The sequence below is a fragment of the Ranitomeya variabilis genome, chromosome 5 (assembly GCF_051348905.1).
Source record: "Ranitomeya variabilis isolate aRanVar5 chromosome 5, aRanVar5.hap1, whole genome shotgun sequence".
Taxonomy (NCBI): Eukaryota; Metazoa; Chordata; class Amphibia; order Anura; family Dendrobatidae; genus Ranitomeya; species Ranitomeya variabilis.
Genome location: NC_135236.1, coordinates 508725978 through 508753478, shown reverse-complemented (window position 1 = coordinate 508753478; position 27501 = coordinate 508725978). Strand labels below are relative to the sequence as shown.

The 27501-nt window shown below is 42.8% G+C and overlaps 2 protein-coding genes across 4 annotated transcripts in view; both read left to right on the top strand.

Moving 5' to 3' along the window:
• HTR4 (5-hydroxytryptamine receptor 4) overlaps positions 1–26958 on the top strand; it is a 922564-nt gene extending 895606 nt beyond the window's left edge. For all 3 annotated transcript variants that reach the window (XM_077265736.1, XM_077265737.1, XM_077265738.1), the window contains one exon: positions 17870–26958. In XM_077265736.1, coding sequence (XP_077121851.1) covers positions 17870–17957 — 88 coding nt within the window. In that variant the 3' untranslated portion in view covers positions 17958–26958. The remainder of the gene's footprint in view (positions 1–17869) is intronic.
• LOC143773785 (uncharacterized) lies at positions 10964–11795 on the top strand. The gene is made up of 3 exons (XM_077261141.1): positions 10964–11120; positions 11198–11266; positions 11462–11795. The coding sequence occupies exons 1-3, from the start codon at positions 11049–11051 to the stop codon at positions 11675–11677; spliced, it is 357 nt and encodes a 118-aa protein (XP_077117256.1). The 5' UTR covers positions 10964–11048; the 3' UTR covers positions 11678–11795.
• Positions 26959–27501: the final 543 nt, after the last annotated feature.

Genomic DNA, 27501 nt, shown 5'->3' with positions numbered 1-27501 from the left:
GGGCTGACAGGGGAATCTCTAAACTACATGACATCTTTGATGGTAACAAATTTGTTTCATTTACCCACCTTAAAGATAGGTTTGGTGTTCCCTCATCGGCTTTTATGCAGTTTACTATTTAAAAGGATTTTTTGAGGCCACTGGTGACTAGTCGCCCTCCTTTATTGGAGCCGGCAATTAATATTTTATGCACCTCCGGTCATTGCATATTTTGGTCTACTCTACTTTGGTCTATCTACTCTACTTTGGTCTATCTACCAGTGGTTTAATAATGATTTCAAAATTATAAAATTCCCATACATGAGCAAATGGGAATCTACTTTGAATCTTTCTGTAGCTCTAGATGATTGGGAACTGGCCATGTCCTTAACTTATTCTGCCACCATGTCCATGGCTCTTCATGAGTCTTATTTTAAGCTTAGCTCTAGGTGGCATTATTCACTGTCTCGCTGAGCATTTATTAATCCTTCCAATTCCTCTCTCTGCTGGAGGGATTGTGGACATTATGGTAACCTTTCCCATTTGTTTTGGTTTTGTCCACGTATTAGACCTTTTTGGGATGAAATCTCATCTCTTATTTCTATTATATTAACACGTTCGGATTTTTCTCTGTCTCCTCAGTTGGCCCTTCTCTCGTTGAACACAGATCAATTGACTCCACCTTTTAGGAAACTTGTTATACATCTGCTTTTAGTTTCTAAGAATGCTATTGCTATTTTTTGGAAATCTTCTAAAGTACCTTCTTCACAAGAAATTATTGACAAACTGGTTTTGCATAAATCCTATGAACAAAAATTAGCGTTACTGAATGGCTGCTTTCCTTCCTTTTTGAAAAAATGGTCTCGCTGGCTGGAAATATTTCCATAAAAATTTACTGTATTTATTGTTTTGTTGTTTTCTTTAATTCTATTTTTACTTTTATGCTTCATGAATCCTTCATGTCATTGCATTTGTATTAACCGTGCACTCTCTATTTTGGTCTTGTTTTCGTTAAAAATGTTAATAAAGTTGCTTGGAAAAACAATCATCATGGCATAGTAGGCACTATTATGTATGATTATAATAACCTTTATTGTGTGAAAAGTATCTAGTTCCCATATCCTTATGTATTATTATTCTATTTCCATCATCTACATGTGGATTTAGGGGTGCAATAAATTTACTTGTAGAAAGGAAATTGTGTTTTTGGGGGTAAGGTGACTGCAATACTTTTAATTGTAACTTACAATGCTCCCATGTGTCATTTTTATCTGGCTGTCTTACTAATCATATTTTTTCTCAATATTCTCTTAAATGGATCCCCATCCTACCCTTAGTTCAGCTGTAAGATTGGTGTATATATAATGCAGCGCCCCAGAGTCCTGGTCGTTGCAGTACTGTGGCTGCAAAGGGAACTCTGGAGGTGCCATTGGACCGGCCGGACTTGCGCAGCCTGGTTAACCGTATTCCGGACTGAGGACCCAGAGATCTTCAGTAAAGAGGTAAAGAGACTGCACACCTGGTGTCCTCGTTATTTGACTGCGACCGGCACTACACTACCACCATCATCCACATCTATTACTGTACGCCCCTCAGCAGGGTCACGGACCGGGTCTAGCCACCGTGACAACCCCAGAGCAGAGACTCAGAGGCCCGGTACCGGGTACCCCTCGGCCCTGCGGCAGTGGGGGCGCTACAACTTGGCGTCACGAACAGGATCTACTTAAGCCTGAAGAATCAGGTCATGTGTGCCTTGGAACTGTGATTTATTATACTTGGACTGTGACTTATTGCAAAGACTGTGCTGTGCCACTTGCCGCCAAAATCCGCCGCCATTACAGCGCTGAGGAGAGCGCAGGAGAAGAAGAAGGGCGTGGAGTGGGCGTAGACAAGCTGGAGAGCGCGAAAGACAATGGCCGCCCAGTCTAAATATTTCTGCACTGTAAGGACGTGTCCATCAGCAGCCGAGATCCGCCTCCTAATCCTCAATGGAGGGCGGAGACAACGAAAACGAAACCGCCCACGAAGGAGAGAGCGGGAAAAGGATCAGGAAGCGACCCACGTGGAGGACGCAAGGCCAGCAGCTCGGAACCCGAATGTGGGGTGGAAGGAGAAGTCTTCCCCAACTACCCGGACGAGTGCCACAGCCAATTCTCCACGGACAGTGCTGATCTGTTGCAGGCTGAGATGGGAGACCTGATCCACCAGCTCCTTCAGCTAAACGCGAAGGCCCAGGCTCCGCACCAGGTGGCGCCGGAAGGAGGTCCTCTGACATCGGATCCTGTACCACTACCGGAGTTGTTGCTGAGGCCCTCGCCGACACCGCCAGTGGAACCTGCCGCGGAGGAGGAACCTGCATCGGCTGGTGAGTCCGTCGACCCTGTCCCGCCAGCAGAGGACTTGCTAATAGGCCCCGTTGCGGCACCCCCTCTCCCTGGGACCCTTAGACTCCAATGCCTGTTACCATGGGAGGAGGCAATGGGCATGGAACACCGCCTGAAGGCCCCGATCGCGCCAACCACCGCTGGGTGAACCCAGGATCCGACCTTATGGGGTTCCCCGGGGTGAAGACACGGGAAGGGGAGATGGTGCAGGCCCTGAGCTGGGAGGAATACCAGGCCCAGCTGGAACAGCAATGGAAGGAGGAGGAAAAGGCGTACCAGGCCATCAGAAAGACCTGGCGGTCAAGGACCGGGCCCGCAAGGACCCCACCGCTGACCAGGCCCTGCGCAGGCAGGGCATTATCACCACCTTCAAGCTCCGCGGAGGCTGGGGCTTCATTAAAGAGCCGGGCCTGTATGCGGAGGTGTTTGTAAACCAGAGGGATGTTGAGTCGCACCTCAGAGAGGGCCACCCAGGCCGGGATCTCTACCCGGGGGACGGGGTTAGTTACACCAGGCACTTTGGGGAAAAGGGGTGGTTTGCCCTGAACGTCCACAAGAGGAAGAGCCCTGTGACGCCCCCGATTAAGGTGCCAGTGAAGCTGACCCCTGTAGCAAAGGTGCCCCCATGTGGCCAGCCCATGATCACCACCAGGACCACCGAGGTCACTCCAACGTGCACTATGGTCAAGACCACAACTTGCAGCATCGTTACTTCAACCATCATCGTGGCCAAGGAGGCGCCTCCTCAGGTGGGTGGTGCTTCTGCTGCTCCAGCACTGAAGACAGTGGGTACACAAACCCCCATATGGGACAGTACTCCACCTTACGCAGTGCCAGGCGGCGGGCAATATCCTAAGGGGTTGCCTCCGCCGGTGCTGCCCCCTGATTGGTTTAAGTAAATATCTGAACGCTTTGCCATTGTAAATAAGTTAATTGTTTTCATTATTTTTTCTCTGCTATTTTGCTGCTAAAACCCGTCCAGGGTTAACTCTTAAAGGGATCCCTTTGTTGACCTGGGATCCCTATTGTTTTTGTTTGTTTTCTACGTTTTGCACAAGTTATCAAAGAACTGCTGAATCATGAACAATGCATGATACAAACTCCTTGTATATAGTTTGCACCTTCTTAAAGGTGCTCTCTACTGGTTTTACATAAAGACGGACTCTTTGCGAAGATACGGTTCTTGGAACCTGCACTGGAGTCCTTGCTGCATACGGACTTGCGGCTTGAGAAGTTGTACTGCCTCAAAGAGACTTGGTCCCCTCTTAAAGGGGATGTTCACATCCTGCACTTATGAACAGTGTTGCCTTAAGATGGTTGAATGGCAATAATGTCCTAAAAAGAAAGTATCGATGATGTTGATATGTGAAAGTTAAATGTAACCAACTAGTTGATTGTAAGAAATGTTTAATAATGTGATAGAGAATGAGGACAGAAAGTGAACCCATAGGGGTTAGTGGTGAGTCCTCTTAGGGGCCATATAGGGATGGCTCAGTGATCTCAAACTGAAAGAAAAAGGGGTTCTATACTGTGTATAGTAGTGGAAGGACAGTAGGCTCGGGCGGAAAGGAGCGGTCCTGTAACAGAAAGGAGAGGTAGTAGGTCTGGAGCAGTTAGGACAGGCGGTCCTGCAGACGTAAAGTAGGAGAATGTAGCACAGTTGCTTAAGCCTTATAATGTGTTATAAGAAGGTCTTTAGTGGATTTAGCGAGTACATCCTTAAAGGCAATGTTAAACTATTGTTCAGAATTTGCACTCAGTAGAATACCCGGTTGGGTAAGAAGTTATTTAAAACTATTTTACCATGTTTGTAACGTTCAAGTGTCCTCACCTCCCATAAAGGGAAGCTCTTTTCAAATATGCTTATTGTTATTGCACTCACAAAAAAATTGTATGTCTTTTTGCTGACATGTATTGTTGTTTTCTTCCCAGTCCAGGAGTACTGGATTTAACCGGGGGGGAGTGCAGCGCCCCAGAGTCCTGGTCGTTGCAGTACTGTGGCTCCGCCGCTAAGGGGGGCTATGGTACGTCTGATGGCACTGAAGGAGTTCATCTGACCAGGTATCACATACACCAATACATTTCACAGTCGGGCCTCCGGGGGGAGCTAAGGGTACTATTCATTAGGCCACTCCTCACATACTGGTAAAACTGGGGGTCAGGCAGGAAGTGAGAGAGAAAGCTGACTGGGTTGGAACCAGGCAACACCTTGTGGCAGAGGGTGTTGTGGGGGAAGATTTGGTAGGGTCCCTGTCAGGTTTGGGACCCTGACAGAGGCCTGGCAACGAGAGAGAAAGCTACAGGACCGCGCCTGCACTTCATAGCGGCGGTGTCCTAAGAAAGGACAAGAAGCGAGATTTATTGTGCTGAGTGAGAAACGAGATCAAAGCAAGAAGGAGAATACCAGTAGGAGTCGTGCTGTAAGATCGAGGCAACATCCTACTGAGGCGTAAACGACCGGCGGCCGGAACGCCGAGGAAGTATTTATATATCTAGCTCCAAGCAATACTTCAAACCAACGGCAGGACAGTCAGTCACAGGCGGGCTGTCTCACCTAAATCACCTAAGAAGACATAGGGGGCAACCTGTGGAGAGGGGCGACTCTAGGGTCCCGGAAGAGCTCCGAGCCTACCCGTCATACGGGTGCGTCCCAACCATAACACCGGGAGGGACGGATTAGCAGAACATCATCTAATCGAGTTGTGAGGGAACACGAGAAACAGACACAACAGTTGTGGGGACTTTCCGTAAGCACAGCAGGGGAGGACCACAACACACAGCGCTAGCAGGAAGGCACAGATTTCCACCTGCAAAGGGAACTCTGGAGGTGCCATTGGACCGGCCGGACTTGCGCAGCCTGGTTAACCGTATTCCGGACTGAGGACCCAGAGATCTTCAGTAAAGAGGTAAAGAGACTGCACACCTGGTGTCCTCGTTATTTGATTGCGACCGGCACTACACTACCACCATCATCCACATCTATTACTGTACGCCCCTCAGCAGGGTCATGGACCGGGTCTAGCCACCGTGACAACCCCAGAGCAGAGACTCAGAGGCCCGGTACCGGGTACCCCTCGGCCCTGCGGCAGTGGGGGCGCTACAATAACACATTGATTTTCTTTGGAGGCAGTATATTTGTATGTTCTACAATTTTTCTTTGGAGGCAGTATATTTGTATGTTCTACAATTTAAGTGAATCTGCCCTAAATAAGTTAGCACTTGTAGCACTAAGTTATTTAAGGACTAAGGAGTGGGTCTCCTAGACTGGCAAAGCGTATGACACAAAAGGATGACACAAAAAAGACAAAATCCTGAAGCATGTACCCATGTTTTGGTGGGAATGGGTGCATGGGAATAAACCAGAAAAAAAAGAAACACTGGATTTGAATGTTTATTCCACTGCTGTCATCCGGTGGTTTTGAGAAGTCTGGGCCAATCCAGCCCTTGTTCACTTTGATAAGAGTCAACCTGACAGCATTTTCGGTTATAATACCCCTGTGACACTAAAAACCCGCTCTGACAGGCAGGGCAGGCCAGGACCTCCAAGACGTAGAGAGCCAGTTTATGCCACGTGTCTAGCTTGGATCCCCAATAGTTGTAAAGCACAGAGGAATCACAAAGGATGCTGGTACAGTCGTCAAGGTACTCCTTTAGCATCTCCCCAAACTTTTTATTTCTCCTCCTCCTCATTATCACTCAATCTGCATTGAGAAGATGAGATGAGGCTGGGCTGTGTAACATCATCCTGTATAGTTTCTTGCTCCATCTCAACTTGCTCAGCCTGCAAAGCCTTCACTTTAGTTGTGAGCAGCGTGCATTCCAGTAGACAGAGAAGCAGGATAATTATGCTGATTGTGGTGTTACTGCCGCTTACCATCTTGGTTGAGTCTTCAAAGTATTGGAGAACCAAACAGATGTCAGAAATCCATGCCCACTCATCAGCTATTATGTGCGGAGGCAGACCAGAATTCTGAAGGGCATGTTTCAGCTGGTATTCAACTACTGCCCTCTTCTGCTCACAAAGCCTTTCCAACATATGTAACATTGAGTTCCAATGCATGGTGACATCGCACACCAGTCAATGAGCTGGAAGTTTCAAACTCTGCTGCAGCACAGTCAAGGTTGCGGCAGCTGTAGCCAACTTGCAGAAATAGGCACACATGCAGCGTACTTTCCCAAGTAGCTCAGGCAGATCTGAGTAGGTTTTAAGAAACCACTGAACCACTAAGTTGAGTACATGGGCCAGGCTTGGTACCTGTGCGAGGTTGCCAAGCTTCAGTGCCGCCCACCAGGTTACGACCATTGTCACACACAACTATGCCTGGTTATAGGTTCAGGGGCAACACAGCCACTGATCAGTCTGGTCTGTTAGACCTTTCAACAACTCTGCGGCAGTGTGCGGTTTGTCATTTAAGCAGATTAGCTTCACCAGACCCTGTTGCTACTTGGTCGAGGCAGTGCTGCAGAGCTTCCAGTTTGTGACTGATGTTGACATTTCTGAGATGGAGGGTGATGAGGATTAGGGTCAGGAATTGCTGTAGAAGGTTGGGGAAAACCAGGGCCCACAATCTTTGGTGTCGGTAGCACGTGTTCCATCACAGGGTTCGACTGGGTCCTGGATTCCACAATGTTCACCCACTGTGCAGTCAGGGAAATGTAGCTTCAATAGCAACAAGCACTTGTCCAGGTGTCCGTGGTTAAGTGGACCTTCCCAGTAACAGCGTTGGTTAGGGCACAGCTAATGTCATGGGACACCTCCTTTTGTAAGGCGAGAATGGCACACCAGTAGAAATACTGGTGGCTGGGAACCGAGTACCAAGGGACAGCTGTCGCCATAAGATTGTGGAAAGCTTTCATCTCCAAAAGCTAAATGACAACATTTCCAGGGATAGCAGTCTGGAAATGTGGCCGTTTAGTATTGTGGCCTGTGGGTGGGTGGCAGTGTATTTAAGCTTGCATTCCAATGAACACTGCGCAGGGACAAGGATGTAGATGTGGTTGCTGACAGTGGTTGCAAGTGTGCAATGACAGGTAAAAGGGTGGAAGGCATCTTTGTCTGTATAGTGGACAGGGAATTGGTGTGCACATAGAACAGGGGAAGAGGCAGTGATGTCACCCGCAGACTCTGTTTCTGAACCCTGGAGTTCAGCACAACTAATCTATTGCTTTGCTGTCATATGCCTGAGCATGCTGGTGGTGGTCAGACTGGTAGTTGTGCTGCCCCGCTGATGCTAGCATGGCAGATGTTGCAAATTGCCTTTTTTGGGTTAACTGGACTGTCTTTAAAAAGCACCAGACTCGGGAACACCTTGACCTTTCAACTATACCCATGTTGGTGCTCTGAGGAACAGTTGCCCACCTTGTGTCTCAGGCCACCTCACTGCCTCTTCCTGCCAGGTTTTGGTGCTGCTGATCCCTTCCCCTTTGCGCTGCTGTCTTTGCTCTGCATGTTACCTTCCTAGGTTGGATCAGTGTCTTCATCGCCCACCGCCTCGTCTTCTACTTCTGCACCCTGGTCCCCCTCTTGACTTGCTGACTTAACAACATCACATGTTGGCAATTGTGTCTCATCCTCATCCACCTCTTGTGACAGTAATTGCATTTTCGTACTATTGTTTTCTTATGGGCATGGCTGCTCAAATATTTGGGCATTGCTCCATGCAATCTCCTAATGTCCCACTTCAAATGGTTAGGGTGAGAGGCCAGAATCTATAAAGGGAAATGTGAACAGCTTTTTGGAATGTCCAAGTGTGGAATCACTTGTCTCTGGGCACTTGGCATGGTGGGAGGAAAGAAGATCAGGGTGAGGATTATATGGTCCAGAATCACTGCTACTCAGACTGGACCATGTGGAAGACAGGGTGGTGCTAGTAAAGTGACTGGAAGCATTATCTGATATCCACCCAACAAACTTTTGATATTGGTCTGGACTCAAGATTGATGTTCATCACCCACCTACAAAGTGGGACAGGAAGCTAGGTTGACATGATGTGTGTGTTTGCTGTGCTCCCAGGAACAGTTTCACCTTGCACACTGTCTCAGCCTCTGCACTCACCATCAGTTTAACGTCCATATCCCTGTCCCTTGCCCATTTTAAATTATGTATAACATATCACTGTTGAAAAAACTTCACAGGATTAGTATTGCAGGAAAATTTGCCCACCTCTAAAGGATTGTTACAGTACAAGAGCAATATATTTCTAACTAATCAAGTCTGGCTTTTTTTAGTTTAATGCACAACTGGCACAGTTTAAATGGCGTATAATATTTATCTGCTGAAAAAAAATTGCAGAATTACTAGGGCAGGAAAATTTGCCCACCTCAGATGGACTTGTTACAGGGCAGGAGCAACTATGCTATTTCTAGCCAACCAACTCTGGCTTTTTTAATTTGATGCACAACTTGTGCAGTATAAACAGCATATAATATTTCCCTGGTGAAAAAATTTGCAGGATTAAGAGCAAAAACAATATTATTAGCCCTGAGAGCTTGAAGGGCTTTAAGAATGAGTTACAGCAAAAAGGACATGCAATTAGCCCTATCCTGTCCCACACTATCCTTCTAGCACAATCTCTTCCTAAATGCTGCTACCAACAGCATGAATATTGATTATAATTAGCCCTAATAAGTGCTTTTGTTGCAGTTGAAAGAAAGATTACATGTGTCTAATGCCTGGCAGGTTCAGAACACTATGAACCTGCAGATTAACCCCATATCTACAGGCTAATAGCATTTTTTCAGGTTCCTTTTAAAGTTAATGTTTTGAAAGCAGGAAAATTGCGCTGGCGTACCCACCTGAACAACTTTTTGAAGGGACAAATTGTGATGGCTGAACATCTGGGCCAAAGCATGTTCAAAATATCATATCAGGTGAGGTGTTAACAGTCTGTAGTGGATTATAACTATTAGAGGTGATCAAATTTATTGTGTTGTATTGAATTTTCCTTGAATTTTACAAAAAATCATATTCTTTAGAATACAATTTTTAAGCTACTGGCTCCACCCAAATCCAGCAAAATCACAGACAGGTGGCTGGCATTTCGATGAACCTTGGAGGGTCAGCAAAAGGTTAAAAAAAATACTTCACTGCTCACCTGTCCGCTGCCCCCTACCTCTTCTTTTTAACTTCTTCAGTTGCATACATGTTCTTTGGCCTGCTTCACTTTAAACCCAGTCTTCTCACAATGTACATCCCTCAAGGCGCTGACTAGTCATCAGGAAATACACATCATAATGTCCCAACGTCTGGTAAGATGACATGGTGCACATTGATTTCAGGGGCCTGCTCAGTTGTCAAAGCCTTGGAATAAAGTGAAGCAGGCAAAATAAGAGCCATGTGATGGGAGAAGGTGAAAAGATAAAATGCGATGGACCAAACGGCAGCTGCGCAGAGTGATGGAATAGGTGAGCTGTGAGGTATTATTATTTTTTTCCATAAGCTTAATATACTCTGAGGTCCAATTAGATTAGATTTAAAGTGTATCTCTCAACAAATGTGGCTGTTTTGCTGCTGCAAGGCGGACAATTTATGGAGGTATTTTTTTTAATTTTATTGCTAATGAGCCTGTACACTGTATATCGAAAGCTGGTAATCTTCAAGAAGTCAACAGTGTTTTCAGTTTGCACTTTGCTATTTCTCATCTGCTTTTTTTTAAATAAGTTGCCTCTTGCTCTTCCTAATAAAAGGTTTATTGTATGTTCAGTTTCTCTAATTCCCAGTTGTTTAGAGATTTCTAAGTTGTGTGTGGAAATTTCAATCAGCGGCTGTAGTCAAATAATGCAATTATAATGAAAAGCTAATCATCTTGAGAGCCAATTAACTACGTTCGACACTACTTGGTGTATTCTGTACTGACATACTGTATCCTGTTCCGCAATGTTCTTTTAAAGATTACACATTATCGTAAAAATTCACATTGTACAATGAACCAGAACATTGCTTGCACAGAGAACCATATATTAAACATGTAAAAGTATGCTAAAGCTAGGCAAACTTGAACTGCAATATTAAATTCTGACAATATACAAAATCTTGTTAATATTATTACGATCAAGGACAGTAGTAGATTATTCAATGGAGTAAAAAAGTTCATGCATTTCTAAAGATGTGCTAAGACTGGTTTCACATTTGCATTTGTTGCTGCAGCGTTTGTACCGCATATAAATGCATGCGTCGTGTTTTCCTATATTTAACATTAAAAACGCATGCGTTTTTTTTGTTCGCATTTTGCCGCGTTTGACGACGCATGCGTCGTCCCGTCGTTTGCAGCTTGGCGCGGAAATGCAACATGTAGCAATTTCTGGAGGCGTCTATTTGCCGCCAGGAAACGCATGCGGTCGATTGCGAAAGGATTGCGGCAAAAAAACGCATTGCTGCCTATGTAAACGCATGCGTTTTTTGCACATGCGTTTGGTTGCGTTTTTGAACGCATGCGTTTTAATTGAGAAAAACATGTCTAGACACTGATAAGCCATCCCCCACCATCAAGGTGATAAAAGGGAGGGTGTGGACAGTTACAGGTCACTTCTCACCAGACTCTGAAGCAGACGAGACACAGACAGGCTACATCTTGGAGGAAAAGACCCTGAACAATGTGAGTATATCCTAGCCAAAGCCTTTATTTTCTATTTTCTGTCTCTACATGTCCTAATTTCTGCCATTTCTTTCTTTCTACATGCATCAGAATGTCTTCTTCGGATTCTTCATCTGGTGAGGAGTTTCGGCCAGGACAGTCGGAAGTGGAGCATGTCAGTGAGGTACTTGCCTCGTCAGATTGGTAAGTATTCACTGTCACATCGACACATGTGACAATTTGATTTTTTCTGTTTTTTAGAGCTCTTCTACTGCGGCTGAGACAGGGCAGGAGCAGCGGAGTCAAGGTCCGGTGGAAAGGCGGCAGCGGGTACGTATACAAGGCTGACTGTCCTCAGTGTATTATTCTTGAATCTTCCTTTCTTTACACTCATATTTCTTTACTTTTTTCTTCTGGAATCCTTTTGTATGTTGACTTTCCTATTCATGCCATTTCTCAGCATCTTTTTTCTTTCTTTTTCTTATGTAAATTGAGCAAACTTTAATGACTTTCTTTAATTTTTAGGTTTCACAACGGGAGGATGACCTAATCGAAAATGACCTCCTTATCACCCTGGTCCAGGAGCGAGTCCCGTTGTGGGACACCCGGGATCCACTGCACTCGAACAACATCACGATCCGGCAGTTATGGAATGAGGTGGCCCAAGCGATGTGGGATGGCTGGGACATTGCCCCGACACGGGTCCGAGCTGCATTTGGTAAGTATTGCACTACAGTGTGAAGCAGCAGAGACCTTGGTCATGCTCACTCAACTGTGTGTGATGAAAGAAACTCTCAGGAGTTTCTCTCATCACACACAGTTGTGTGAGCACGGCCAAAAGTCCTTTTTCTGAACACAATTTTTTTTTTAACAGTATCCAAAGTCAAAACACATTGGCGTTCGATGAAGGACCGCTTCAACAAGGACCTGCGTCAAGAGAGCCGTGTTCCCAGTGGTTCAGGAGCAAGGATCAGACGCTACAAATACCATCGAGTACTGTCATTCTTAAGACTGGTCCTTGCCCAGAGAACGTAAGTATTTATCACGTGCATTAGGTTGTATTGTATTGCCATAATCTGTATTTTTAAATTCCACAGGATTTTTCATCTGGTAAATTTTTTATATTAATTTTCTTTTTCCTTTTTTCACAGCACATACAGCACGACTGTCGGCCCAGGTTCTGGAGCGGTCCTTCATCCGACAGCCACGGACCCATCCCAGCCATCCAGCAGCGCAGCAGCAAGTGGGCCTTCCACACTAACTGGAGACCAGGGAGCTGGTCCATCAGGTCTTCCCCTTTTGCAGTCCTCTTCCACTGCCCCCTTTTTTTGGGGCTCATCCCGGCAGCGGCAGAGGGCTTCGGACAGGTCACTCATGCCCGAGTTTTTGCACTTGAGCTCGGTTTTACACGATGCGATCAAGGCTTTGGGTGACCGAATGGATGCTTTGTATAACCTCTTAAATACACGTATCCAGGAGGTCAGCAAAAGCCTTGATCAAGTGAAAGCCGATCTCCAGAGGCCAGCACATCATTTTTTAAATCAAATTGAGCAGGGCATGTCGGAACACCTTACTCCTGATCTCCAGCTGACTGTCATGCAGGCCTGCAATGCTGCTTATGTGCAGGCTATGCAGCAGAGTCGGTATTTTCAGCAGACAGTGGGGGCATATCCACCTGTGCCTTCACTGTCACGCTTGATGTCGACCTCTGCTGCATCCCACTGCATGGCCACCTCAATTCCTTCCACAGCCGGACACCACTACAGTACCACCACCATGCCGAGTGCAGTTGGACATCCCACCGCCACCACCATGACATCCGCTGCTCCTGCTTGGACCTCCTCCACTGACACCACGATGCAGCAGGACCCTGGCATGGCCTTCCGTACTGCCACCTCCACGATGCAGCAGGACCCTGGCATAGCCTTCCGTACCGCCACCTCCACGATGCAGCAGGACCCTGGCATGGCCTTCCATACCGCCTCCTCCACGATGCAGCAGGATCCTGGCATGGCCTTCCGTACCGCCTTCTCCACGATGCAGCAGGACCCTGGCATGGCCTTCCGTACCGCCTCCTCCATGATGCAGCAGGACCCTGGCATGGCCTTCCGTATCGCCTCCTCCACGATGCAGCAGGACCCTGGCATGGCCTTCCGTACCGCCTCCTCCACGATGCAGCAGGACCCTGGCATGCCCTTCCGTACCGCCACCTCCACGATGCAGCAGGACTCTGGCATGGCTGCACGCTCTATGAGCACTATGGACTCTGGCATGGCTGCACGCTCTATGAGCACTATGGACTCTGGCATGGCTGCACGCTCTATGAGCACTTTGGACTCTGGCATGGCTGCACGATCTACGAGCACTATGGACTCTGCCATGGCTGCATGATCTACGAGCACTATGGACTCTGACACAGTGCAGCCGGACCCTGACAGGTCACCCACCCCAATGCCATGCCATATGAGCCCACCAAGACCTCCCACAAACAGGCAAACAAAAAAACACAAAAAAACAAAAACCGAGGACTCTTAGCATTCCTCCCCCTTCACCTTCCAATGTGTCTGTAATGTCAGGTTTGTCTCACCCTTCCAGTGCGTCTGAAGCCTCTCATGAGTCAAGCCCCATCCCCGAACTTCCAGACCCTTCTAGTTTCATTGCCCTTTCTCCTGCCACCACTGCGTCGTCCACGGTTAGCCAGGCCTCAGTACTTCACACCCCCCGTTTACATCACTCTACCCCAAGCCGGCGCAGTAAAAAATAATTTTTTTCCAGTTGTTAACAAAATAAAAAAAGTTTGATTTGCCACAATTATGTTTGGTTTATTGTGTCTTCTGCTGCCGGCAACCCACACCGTGCGCCATGAAACTTCGCCACACACTAATTTTTTGGGCCACATCATATCTCCTCTAGTTAAAAATAAAAAGACTGCAGCTTTATGTGTCTTTAGTATACAGATATGGGGTGGCCCAAAAAATATTACATGTATCTCAATAATCTCTTTTGGTCTGTGCTTAGTGTGCCAGTCTGAAGAGAAAATGGTGGAAATACATTGCAGACCTCTACTGAACAGGTCACGTGTCAAAAAACTCATTAGTTATGACACCTGACCTGTTGAGTAGAGAACTGCCTTGTATAACCACCATTTTCTCTTCTTATATTACACACAACTTGAGTTACAATGGTGGTCACACACTACATATCTATGCTCACATGCACAGGTGTCAGAAATAGTGAATTCATGAGCCTGTAAATGTTTATCATGAATTCATTATTTCTGACACCTGACTTGATGTCTCTTCAGCTTGTGTCCAATGGATACAGGAGAAGAGAATCATGACGCAATGATGTCAACAAGCTTACCAATAAAGCAACATGGCTGCCCTTACTAGCAGAATGTGGCCAGTGTTGTATAACAGTATTTGTAAGCCAAAACAAGGAGTGGAACAATTAGAGGTAAATTATGATATTAACATAATAACTAGCACATCTGCATTTATCACCCACTCCTGGTTTTGGATTACAAAAACTGATATTAAATACAGATCAAATACTGCCAGTTTTAGGACAGCCTGGGTTTGGAGAGGAAAAAGATAGGAGACACGGTCAACTCAACCAAAACTAAAGTTTATTAATGAGAAATATTATAAAGTTTATTAATGAGAAATATTATTATCATTGTAGAAAATAACTGGTACATATCGAATTACAACAGGACTTTTACACTACATTGTCCTGCCATGAGACACGTCCAATATCTGAATCAAAAAAGGCCCCACAAATTGGTCCCGCATGTGGCCAACTGCTGCAGTTGACCGCAGCGGGTGATGCTGGAAATCGGGCAGTGGGTGTGCAACTGGTTCATCCAGTTCAATGTTGGGTTGCTCCTTAACCATTATATAATTATGCAGCACCACACAGGCTTTGACCACCTCGTCGACTGTTTCCACTTTTAGATTTATGGCTGATGCAAGAATGCGCCATTTAGCGACCAGAATGCCAAAGGTACACTCTACAGTTCTTCGGGCCCTGGTCAGTCTGTAGTTAAAGATCCTTCTAGTGTGGTTCAAGTCCCAACTGGAATAGGGCTTCAGTAGGTTTTCACACATCTGAAAGGCCTCATCCCCAACCATAACAAATGGCATCGGTGGTCCTTGAGTGTTGGGAAGAGGTTGTGGCGGGGGAAAATTGAAATTTTTGCCATACACACGGCGGCCCATATCTGAGTTCTTGAAAGTCTGTGAATCGTTGCCACGGCCAAAAGCTCCAATGTCCACAGCAATGAAGCGACAGTTCGCATCGGCTATTGCCATGAGCACAACAGAAAAATATTTTTTGTAATTGAAGTACTCCGATCCTGTTCTGGCTGGTTTGATAATGCGAATGTGCTTTCCATCCACCGCTCCTAAACAGTTGGGGAAATCACACACACTCCAGAATTTCTCCGCAATTTCTAGCCACATGTCCAAGGTGGGTAGGGGTATAAACTCATCCTGGAGTACATTCCACAAAGCCCGGCAGATGTCCGCAACTATTCCGGACAGGGTGGATATTCCAAGCCAGTATTGGAAGTGGAGGGATGATAAACTCTCTCCGGTGGCCAGAAATCTGTAAGAAAAACAAACACAAAAACCATTACAATCTATTCTTTTTATGGTGTGGTTATGCTAAAGAAAGAAAGGAAAATACCCAAAAAATACATGTCAGAAAACAGTAAATTTGGACTATCATTGGTTTAGATTTGGAACGTACCTTAATGTAACCAGCAGACGTTCCTCGGGTGGAATCGCTTTACGGAGCTGGGTGTCCTGTCGCCGTATGGCTCCCTGGACACGAGACAGCAAATCCAGGAATGAGTCTTGCGACATTCGTGTGTATTCCTGGAATGTCTCTGGGTAGGCATTAAGCTTGGCATAGAGCGTGTGGTAGGCTCCACGGCTCTCACGTAGTTTGATAATGGGGTGCCTCCAAAAACGCCTACGTTGTCTCCTTCTCCATCTTTGGCGATTTCTGTCTTGCTCCCAAGCGAAAGCACAGGCAAGAAACAGTTTGAAGCTGAAATCCAGGTTGAAATAAAAGCTCTCCATGCGAAGATCCATCATGACACAGGATACAGTAGCAAACTGTTAAAATTTCAGTAGCCATAGGGTCTACATATAGAGATCCCATAATACACGCCCTCTGTAGTCCCATTGGCGGTGTCTGGTTATCTTGATTTTTCTCTTGTGAAATTTCTCATCATTCGCACCAAAAATGCAAACGCAGGAAAAAAACGCATGTAAACGCGTACAAACGCGGCGTTTTTTTAACCGCATGCGTCAATGCATGCGTCAAAAAATGCCGCATTTGTACGCGTTTACATGCATTTTTTCCACCACTTGCGGATGCGTTTTAAACGCTGCAGATTTAAACGCAAATGTGAAACTAGCCTAAGAGACTAATTTGCCGTAAAATGCTATAGTTGCAATTTAAAACACAAGCTGATCCATGACTGTACCTGCAAAACTCTTAGGGGTGTTCATTGATTATTCTCCAATACACAGGACTCTCAAAGATCCATTTTTGTCTAATGACGCCTGAAGAATTAAGCTGGGCATGCTTATCAATAATTATGTTGGAAAGATGTACTTGAAAGCAAACTATGATGGAGAGAATTGCTCAAAATGTTCCATAGTGTTTAGTAAAGTTAAACATGTCTAATATGTATAAATTGGATTTTTCTGAAAAAAGAGAACCTAGCCTCCATGTGGTTTTCAGTTATGTCAATACCCTACACCTTAACCAAGCATTAGAGCGGATAGATCCACGGAGGATCGAGTTTGAATCGAATTTCCTGAAACTTGTGGCTTCATACGAATTTGAATACTTTGAGATTCGATCCATGGTTTGCAAAAACAAAAACTTGCCCGCCACCGTTTCCCACACTGCTGAAGCATCAAAATGCAGGCAAGCATCATTTTGCACTGCCACACAAGCTTTGTCATAATGCCCTGCAGCATTGACATCTAGCAAATAATCATACCTTGTACAGCGGTGGCCAGTATGTGGCCCATCAGAAATCAATGGTTAACAGTGCAGTGCAGTTTGTTTGGCAGAATCGTTGTCCATGTCCAGAGGAACTGGGAAAATCTCTTTCTGTTGTAGCGGACTCTCATCAGTGTCCTCTCTCTCGCGTGTAAAATGTAAATTCTTATCGTCTATGAAGTTCGCTCCCTCTCTCCTCTTCCCCTCATGTATTTTCAAAGCAAATACAAGTTTTCCAGTATTCTACGATCACACGTTCAGTATTTGGTCAGTATTTGACCTCAGTATTTGTAAGCTAAAACCAGGAGTGGGTGATAAATACAGAAGTGGTGACGTCTTTCTATTATACTTTTCCTCTGATTGTTCCTCACCTGGTTTTGGCTTACAAATACTGAGGTAAAATACTAACCACATACTGGTAGTGTTACAGTAGCCTTATTTATATTCTCACAAATTTATAGGCTTTAAATCAAATTTTGGGGAAAAAATTGGTGAAATCTGTAAAAGTGAAATTGTAAGTTCAAAAGATCAGCACTTCGTTATTAAGTATGATACAGATAAGCAAATTTAGTGCATCTTTTGAACCAGTATAACCAAGCCTTTCTTTTTAATAGTATCTATGGTGTTAGATGTTTCATTAAGGCTATATTCATGGAACCTACGCTCCATGAGTCCTTGCCACTCTATGCTTTGGAGTTATAGACACTTACATGCCACTGTATGAGGTTAATAGCTTCAATATATATGGCAGCTGAAGATATAGTATATTAGAGGTACATATTAGTACAATATGGCCCCATAGACTTCATATTGGAGCTCCATCCAAATTGTTCAATGTGCGTTACAAAACTGTTATAGACATTTGGCGTCTAAGTTTTTCCAATTTTAACTGATTTATTTTCTTTCCAGGTACACAGTTCTGTATAATGGACATCATCAGGAGAATGACAGAATTCCTATTCATAATGACCCAGAGTCACAGGAATCGTGTTTGTAGCCAACTCTCAACTTCTAATCCCTTGGATCGGAAATCAGATGCCAAATATGGCACAAAGAGCTGATGGAATCTGTTACTTGCACTGGGTGACAGAGAAATCCTTGAACAAACACGCAGCATGTGTTTCTGTTGAAATAGCATCTTTCTCTGTACTACTGTACTCTAAATCCTCCAGATATATGCGAATGTGACCACTCATATAGTAGTTCTATGGATTTCTGTTGCAGTGCTCACAGGTTCTAAGTATAGTTTTAGACTGAAAAGACCATAAAGAATTGCAAATCAGCAGTACATGAAAACCTAAAGAAAAACAACCAAAGACTGGATCAACGCGGCAAGCTTTGTCTTCTTCGGCAAAAGTGTGTATATGAATGTTTGTACACATATCCTAAGACATGCACAGATATAGATTGCCCTGCTCAGTGCCTGATAAATAAAAAAAGACAGGCTGCACTGAGATGATGAAGAAATAGGACAGAGGACATTGGTGACCGTATATCATAAGACATATCTGCATGTATGGATTGCTCAGAGTAACATAATTCATGTCCAAGAAGGTGAGGGCATATGAAGTGCTAGGCTTCTCACTAGCCTTGTCAAATTTGAAGGATCTTCCAATAGCTTTGGTGTTTTATTGTTGTTTTGCCATCATCTAATACATGTTTTTGAAGGTCAGCTTAACATGCACAATGTAATGTTGCTGCTAATAGTGATATATGTGGGAGAATTGGGATCAGTAGTGATATCTAGTTAGATATAAACGCTTTTGCCAATCCTTTAGTAATTCTCTCCAATTGAGGGATAAAACAAAACAAGAGGACATTTCTAGGCACCTTTCAATTTTGAAACATTTCCAACACTATCTTAGCCTTTTTCATCACACCCTACAAAAAGTCATTTTGGAGATGGCACATTAGGGTGTGCCAATGACAAATGAAGCTAAGACTGTATTTATGGAGCAACAGAAAATACACATTGACTTCACATCAATGATGTTCTATAACCAGCATGGCTGCGGAAGCAAAATCACTCATGCATACTGCAGCCAATTGTCAAGTACAATACATCATTGTTGCAGGCAAGTAAACATAGGCTGATGGTGACCATGAAACCATGAGAGTGTTGAAAGGAGAATGGTCTTAGTTATTTGGATCAAAGGTGATAACAGATCAAGTTGTGAAATAAGAAGTCATACAATCTTGATTTGAAGTAACACAATTAAAGCAAATTTTCCACTAATAATACCATGTGTTTGTTACTTGTAAAACACTTCGTATTTGCACTTTGAGCTTACAACACCATACAGTGCTTCCTGCTTATGACTACACACCAAAGTGAGAGGATGTTGGTTGTTACTGTGGTTTGGTAGGTAGTTAACTAACATGTCGAACTTTAGAATTTCTGAAGGTCTTTAGTATGGATAAATCCCACATAATTAACTGACTCTCTAGGTAATAGTCGTACACCTAGTCAAAGCAAAGACCGCAAAAGGCATCCATAACCCAACCATCCTATGTAAATGTTCGAAAGCTTCTCATCACTGTCACTTCTTTAAGCACCCCAGATAATTACTGCTTTTTAGTAGTTTGGTAACTCCAGTCTATAGTTGGTGACTAAAGCCCCCATACACAATCATTCGGCTGGCAGCTATCTCGCCCGACTCTTCCATTCACAGTGTTCTTCATTAGAGACCCACTAACAGACATCTCTGGTGGCATCTTCTCTGTGAGAACAAGATCAAAGATACCAGATCCTTTTCTCCCTCAACAATCATCTGTCGGGGTCACGTTAGACTGTTAACCAACCTTTGTCGATATTGGTGGTTTTTTTTGTGATGTTAGTATAATGCAAAGGCAGACAGATCATTGGTACAACTTGTGCATCCACACAGGGACCCAGGGAACACATTTCTACCTGCAAAATGGAATTGTGCATTTTGATGAGCTACTGAACTGCAAATGGCCCATGTAATGTTCTTGCACAGGGACTCTTTTTTGTCTCTGCCCACCACTGGTCTAAAGTGTAGGTGGATCTCAAGGGTTCTGTGCCAGAGACATTCCCTAGAAATTAGTTGTTACTGCACTGTAAAGAAAGTGAATGGAAATTGTACAGTCCAGTAGTGATATGAAAATGTGTTTTCTTATTTCCAGGGATATGATAGATAATAGTGCAATCGTGCGTAACAATTTTTTGAGACAATGATGATTCCTTTCACAATATTATATGTCACCAGGTACAGGAGACAACAATGCATCACAACATCATCACCATACAATATAGAACCTGTGTTAGCCAAACAGTTTGACCATTTTATTATTTAATATTATTATTGTTTTTTGGTGAGTTCTTTTTCCATCTATTAGCTAACAGAGTAGAAAGATATATTTTTCTGTAGTGGAAAAGTTTTCAATTTGACATGTTTACCCTTACTCACCAAAATCATTTTATCTTTTTCCCAACATCTTAGTTAAGAACAAAGATGAAGTTAACAACGTCTATGATATTATTTTAGTAATATTTATTGACTTCTTGCTTACTTGGTGCATCATGTCTTGATTAGTTTTGGTTCCATTGCAAAATAGGAGAAAAAAGTAGTATAGTTGTATGGTAGGGACAGTGTAGGCTAGGGTCACATGACCGTTTTCTCTCCATATGAGAAAAACGGTCCAATTAGGCTAATCACACTCTGAAATTTGAAAATCTGATCAAAATTTGATCAATCAAATTTTGATCAGAGTGGGACTCGATTTTCTTGGAGATGGAGAGAAAAAAAGCTTTTCCACCTTCTCCATTCTGCCAATCTGTAAACATTGGACCACCCTCATGTCATCAGAGTGTGGTCTGATTTTTTTCATGGACCTTTAGACATGAAAAAGTGAATGCCATCCGATTCTTGGAAACATATCGTGCATGCTGCAATTTCATTTACTCGGACCAAACAGACATGTGCACAGCCCCATAGAATAACATGACTGCGAGTGATATTCGTCAAAACCATGGATAGCACTCGTCCGATTTACACGGTCGTCTGCATGAGCCTTTAGGGATGTTTAAGTGGTGTTCCTTTCTCCAAGGTAAAATAAATCCCAATTGATGTAATAATACGGGATAAAGTGTTCATTATTACATAAATGACTTGGTTTGTCTGCAGCAACTTCAGGTATGTGTGTAAGAGCGGGTCCACTTAAAAAAAATAAAAAATTGGCTAAAAAAATTAAATCTCTAAAAAATGTTTGAAAGATATTTCCTATTCATTTACATTGTAAAAGCATTTAACTATTTATATGATCAGTCTTTTGAGAGCTTTTTCCGATTTAGGTTTTGAAAAAAGTCTGGTGGGAATAAAGATGGTTCATGTCACTGATGGAATCCTCTCCGAACTAGGCACTGTCCAATCAAAATGCTGCATAAAATGCAATATAGAAAACAAAATCCTAAACATTTCAAAAACTTTCTAAAAATGCTTCAGGAAATGAAAAGTTCGTTCATAAATTCTACTTGAAAACTCCTCAACTTTGAATGCCTAAAAAAACTTCTTATGCACATCCCTAATAACAACTCAAAATTAAAATTCTTCAAGACTGGTATTGTTTAAACCAGTCGTTATAAGACGGTGTGCTGCATTCAGACACTCCTGATTTATGAACATGCTATAAATCCTTCTCCATTCCTAGCTGGAGTAAGATTTGTGATGTGGTGAACACCGCTGCTTGTGATGAATTTGATGAGTGACAGTCGCCATACCCAACGTCCCACCCCAGTTCTGTCCACTTTGTTAGCGTTGGAAAAAAATGGTTTATGAATTCCAAAAGTCGAATAATTTTAGTGTAGCCTCCTGTTGCCCCCAAATTATGTCACTTTTCAAACCTTTGATGAATATGGTCCATAGTCTTTGTGAAAAGCCTTTGTCCTGGAGAGGAAAGTGTGAATGTTAACAAGAGTTTATGAATGTGTTCAAAGAAAAAGAAAAAAAATCTGCACCGCTGCTGTGCTGACCCTGTTGTACCTCTGTCTCTATTACCATCTACTGCTGCTAGTGCTTATATGCTTCTAAAAAAGCGGGATATAGGGTGCAACACCTGTAGTGACATGCAAAGTTCAAACAGTAGAAAAAATGGTGTGCCTTACTCTATATAAACCGGCCGTCCCACTTCCTTTGGCTATCAGGATCTGTGGAAGCGCTGCTCGCGCGAAACAGCTGTCATCCTACTTCACTACACGTTCTCCCTGTCTGAACTGCTAATGTCTCAATAAAGGAACTTTTTATCGGGAAGGTGAGTGCACACCATTTTTTCTACTGTTTGAACTTTTTATGAATGTGTATTTTCCTATATATGTATGAGCGCATGTGTATTTTTCTAGGTGTATATCTTTCTGTGCATTTTCCTATATGTGTATGAGCATGAGTGTGTGTATTTTCCAATTTGTATGATCATGTGTATGAGTGTATTACCCTATGTGTAGGAGCATGTGTGTTGTTTCCAATGTGTATGAGCATGTAGGTGTATGTATTTTCCTGAGTATGTGTGCATTTTTCTATGTGTACAGTATATCTCAATAGTGAGTACACCCATTGGAAATATTTTATTATCTTTTCATGGGACAACACATAAGATATGACACTTTGATACAATATAAAGTAGTCCGTGTACAGCTTGTATAACAGTGTAAATTTGGTGTGTCCTCTAAATAGCTCAACACACAGCCATAAATGTCTAAACCACTGGCAACAAAAGTGAATACACCCCTAAGTAGCAGGTGTGTTAAATTTGTTGCAATTGCTTTCACACTATCTTATACTGGTTACTGGAAATTCAACATGGCACCTTAAGAAAAAGAACTCTGAGGATCTGAAAAAAATGTTGTTGCTCATCATAAAGACGGCCTAGGCTAGAAGAAGATTGCCAGCACCTGAAACTGAGCTGCAGCACGGTGGCCAAGACCATATAGCGATTTATCAAGACAGGTTCCACTCAGAACTCGCCTCACTATGGTCGATCAAAGAAGTTGAGTGCACGTGCTCAGCATCACATCTAGAGGTTGTCTTTTCAAAATAGACATTTGATTGCTGCCAGCATTGGTGCAGAGGTTAAAGGGGTGGGTCAGTCTGTCAGTGCTCAGACCATACGCTGCACACTGCGTCAAATTGGTTTGCATGGCTGTCATCCCAGAAGAAAGCTGCTTCTAAAGATGATGCACAAGAAAGCGCACAAACACTTTGCTGAAGACAAGCAGACTAAGAACATGGATTAATAGAACCATGTTCCGTTTTCTGATGAGATCAAGAAAAACTTATATGGTTCAGATGGTGTCAAGCGTGTGTGGTGGCAACCAGGTGAGGCGTACAAAGACAAGTGTGTCTTGCCTACAGTCAAGTGTCATGGAGTGTACAGGAGTGTCATGGTTTGAGGCTGCAGGAGAGCTGTAGGAAGCTACAGTTCATTGAATGAAACATGAATGCCAATTTATACTGTGACATACTGAAGCAGAGCATGATCCCCCTTCCTTCAGAAACTGAGCCACAGGGCAGTATTCTAACATGGTAATGACCCCAAACCTACCTTCAAGATGACCACTGCCTTGCTAAAGGAACTGAGGGTAAAGGTGCTCCATTTCTCCAGACCTAAACCCTGTTGAACATCTGTCAGGCGTCCTCAAATTTAAGGTGGAGGAGCGCAAGATCTCTAACATCCACCAGCTCTGCGATGTTGTCATGGAGGAGTGGAAGAGGATTCTAGTGGCAACCTATGAAGCTCTAGTGAATTCCATGCCCATGAGAGTGAAGGCAAAGTTTGAAACTAATAGTGGCCTCACAAAATATTAACACTTTGGGAAAAATTTGGCCATTTTCACTTAGGGGTGTACTCACTTTTGTTGCCAGTGTTTTAGATATTAATGGCTGTGTGTTAGAGGGCACACCAAATTTACACTGTTGTAAAATTGTGTAAAGTTGTACACTGACTACTTTACACTGTATCAATGTGTCAGGTCTTCAGTGTTGTCCCATGACAAGATATAATAAAATATTTACAAAAATGTGAAGGTGTACTCACTTTTGTGACATTCTGTATATCTTTCTATGTATTTTTCTATATGTGTATGAACACATGTATTTTACTATGTGTATGAGCATGATGATGTGCATTTTCCTATGTGTGTGTATTTTTATTATGTGTATGAGCATGAGTGTGTGATTTTTCCTCTGTGTATTTTCCTATGTATGTGTATTTTCCTATGTCTATGAATGCATGTGTGTATTTTCTTATGTGTGTATAGACGTGTGTATTTTCCTATGTGTATGTGCATGTGTGTATGTATTTTCCTATGTGTGTCAGAATGTGTGTGTATTTTTCTATGTGTATGAGTGTGTGAGTGTATTTTTCTTTGTGTTTGAGCATGTGTGTGTATTTTCCTATGTGTGTGTATTTTCTTACATTTGCATAGCACATTTGTATTTTACTGCATGTATTTTCCTGTGTGTATGAGTGTGCGTGTGTATTTCATGAGATTGGTGAATAGTCTAATTTGTATGGGGCTAATCCGTTCATCGCTTGGGTAAAAATGACCAGCAACATGATTTTACTTAGGGGCATAACGTTTGGGGTCACAGAGAATATGACTGGTCCAGTGAAGGAGAGGGGCCCTCTGAAGCCAACCCTTTTCAGCTGAATGTGCTTCTGAGGACGCATATTGAGCTTAAATGTATTGTGCCACCAGATCACTGCATCGCAAAAGCTATAGTGGCCGCTGGCCTATTAGAGGACAACAGCTGACATTGACGTGTTCATTGCTAGTGGCGCAGTATTTCAATTTCATTCTCCACCCAAGGAAGAGGAAGATGGCACTGCTTGCCGCTGGAATGAGGAAAGGTAAGAAGAATGGTTTATTTTTATGTTTAAATGTGTTAGAAAAGAGGATGGGGACATCCTTTATATAATCATGAAGATCTCCTGGAAATGGGACATTATCACAAGATGGCCCAGTATGGAGAGCATTATTACAGTAAGCTATTGGCCAAATGTTCTCATCTGACAGCTATCTAATGTATATGGGGGGGGCTTAAAGATTGAAATATATCCCCTATTAATAGGATAGGTGATAGATTCCTAAACACTGGGGGTCTGATATCTGAGACCCCACCAATCCATAGAAAAGGGCTTTGAAAAACCCTCTCTAAATGGAGAGGTGGTTGAAAATGCACATGCTTCATTAATTACCAAGGGGAGCATTGGAGATAATAGTGCATTTGACATAACTGAGCATTCGTCTGGTCTGTGCCACTTCCACGAATGAATGAATGAATGAAGTGGGAGATGCTCATGTTCGACCGCCACTCCATTTATACAAGGCCCTTCAGAGCTTAGTTCATAGGATTAGTAGGGGTCTCAGTGTTTGGACCCAAACAATTGAAAAGCTAACCCCTGTTCTATGGATAGGAGATAACTTCCACACTGGGTACAAGCATTTTAAGGCTTCTTGATCATGAACAGAAGGACAGAATTACAATAAACATTGCAACTCAAGCTGCACAGTTAGACCCCATTTAGATGACCATGTTTGCATATGAGAAACAGTTTCTTCCATTTGTGTGGCATCTTTTTTTTCTCATATGTAAATAAATAAAGTTTCTCTTAATTATTAAAAAGTAAAAAACAGACAACACTGTACAAATAGATGGTTCCCAAACACTATCTGTTTTTTTTTCATGTGAATGGGTGAGTTTGATCCACAAATTGGATGAAAATGTATATGTGGACATGCCCTTAGACTGTAATGAGTATGTGAAATACACAGAACACGTGTGGAAAACAGACCTCTAAAATGGTCTAAGAAAGGGGGTTTAAAAAGTCCTTAAGCTCAGGTTTGCTAAAACAAAAGCACTTAAAAATCAATTAAAAAGCCTTTTCCTATTCATTTCTTTGAGCATTGTTTTAGTAACATAGAACATAGTAACATAGCAAGGCCAAAAAAAGACATTTGTCCATCCAGTTCAGCCTATATTCCGTCAGAATACATCCCCAGATCTACGTCCTTCTAAAGAACCTAATAACTGTAAGATACAATATTGTTATGCTTGAGCATATACTTATAAGAGAGTCTAAAGGGGTTGTTCAATATTTAGATAGTGAAGTCATATCCTTATCCTCTTGATAGTCATGAGTATCAGATCTTTTAGGTTCTGACACTAGTTATCCCCATTTTCACCTGTCAGCAGGTTATACAATTGGATTAATCTATTCATTGATCTTCTGGTCATTTCACAGCAGAATTAATAGTCCGAACTGCAGTGTTTTGTCTCAAATTATCTAAAAAAAAAATGGTGCCACATCAACATGACCTCAGATGTTTGACATTGCCCGTTCTCTGCCCTCAGTTTTTTGATGGTAGACTTTAGTAATCTGAGACTCCATCTTAGGGACATTCTACCTGACAACCCCATTTAAAATACTGTGGTGTCAGCTACCAGTCTGCTTCACGAATCCCAACTCAATATTGCAACTCTGCCTGAAACTATATGTCCATTTTGCGAGAATATGGTAGGGCAAGCTAAAGCCTCTTCTTCCATTCCAGCAGTCCGACAGAGCTACTATGTGCTTACTTCTACAGTCACCACAACATACACTGGCATATTATTTCTGGGTGTTTCATATATAAAACCCGCCTGTGCCTTTCTTGTTGTTATTCCTCTTTTGCAGTTTTTGACGTTTAATGTTTTATTACTAAAGGAACAAACTGAAAAGAATAATGGGATTTATTTATTTCTATTTCCTCATCATAAAATGTCATTATTTGCTGTATAAGGGACTCTGCAAATGAAAGCATCTATTTTTTGTGACACTATTGAACTTTTCATAAAGTGACAGTTTCCTGATTAAAGCATATTTGTGTCTGTAGACACATGTATAATATATGATAAAACTATAAAAAGGCTTCTTTAAGTTTGTGTACTTTGTCCATTTCTGCTACATTAAGCTATCTCAAATTCTCTCTATATATTAATAAAGTGTTGCATATTTTTGTCAAATGATAAAATGTGTTCGCGTGTATGACTCTTTATATTTCCAAATGAATTGGCCATCAATAGGTCAACTATTTGCAATTAATGTGTAATGAGCCGATGTTACTTTTAGGAAACGGACTCTTACCAGCCACTGTTTAGATGTGCCATAAGGATTATATGGGTCTGCAATCTTTTTTCTTCATTATACCAAAAATATTTGTATTCCTCATGAAATTATTCTGGTGCATTTGTTCTTACAACCCTTTGCCCTGCCATTTCTCTGTTTTATTCCTTCTAGAAACTGATGAAAAAAGTTAACATCTGGTTTTCGCCACTCCACTTGTCAAAGACGTTTGTACCTATGCAATGATTGGACTTTGACAGTGAATGCACACATCTCCAACTGGCAAAACCTAGTTGGTAGTGCACCCATGAACATCTAGTAGAAAAACAAAGAAAAAAATAAGAAAAGATTATCCAAAATGGACATATTGTGGTTAATAGAATTATTTATGAAATCAGTAGAGTTAACAGATCCTCTTT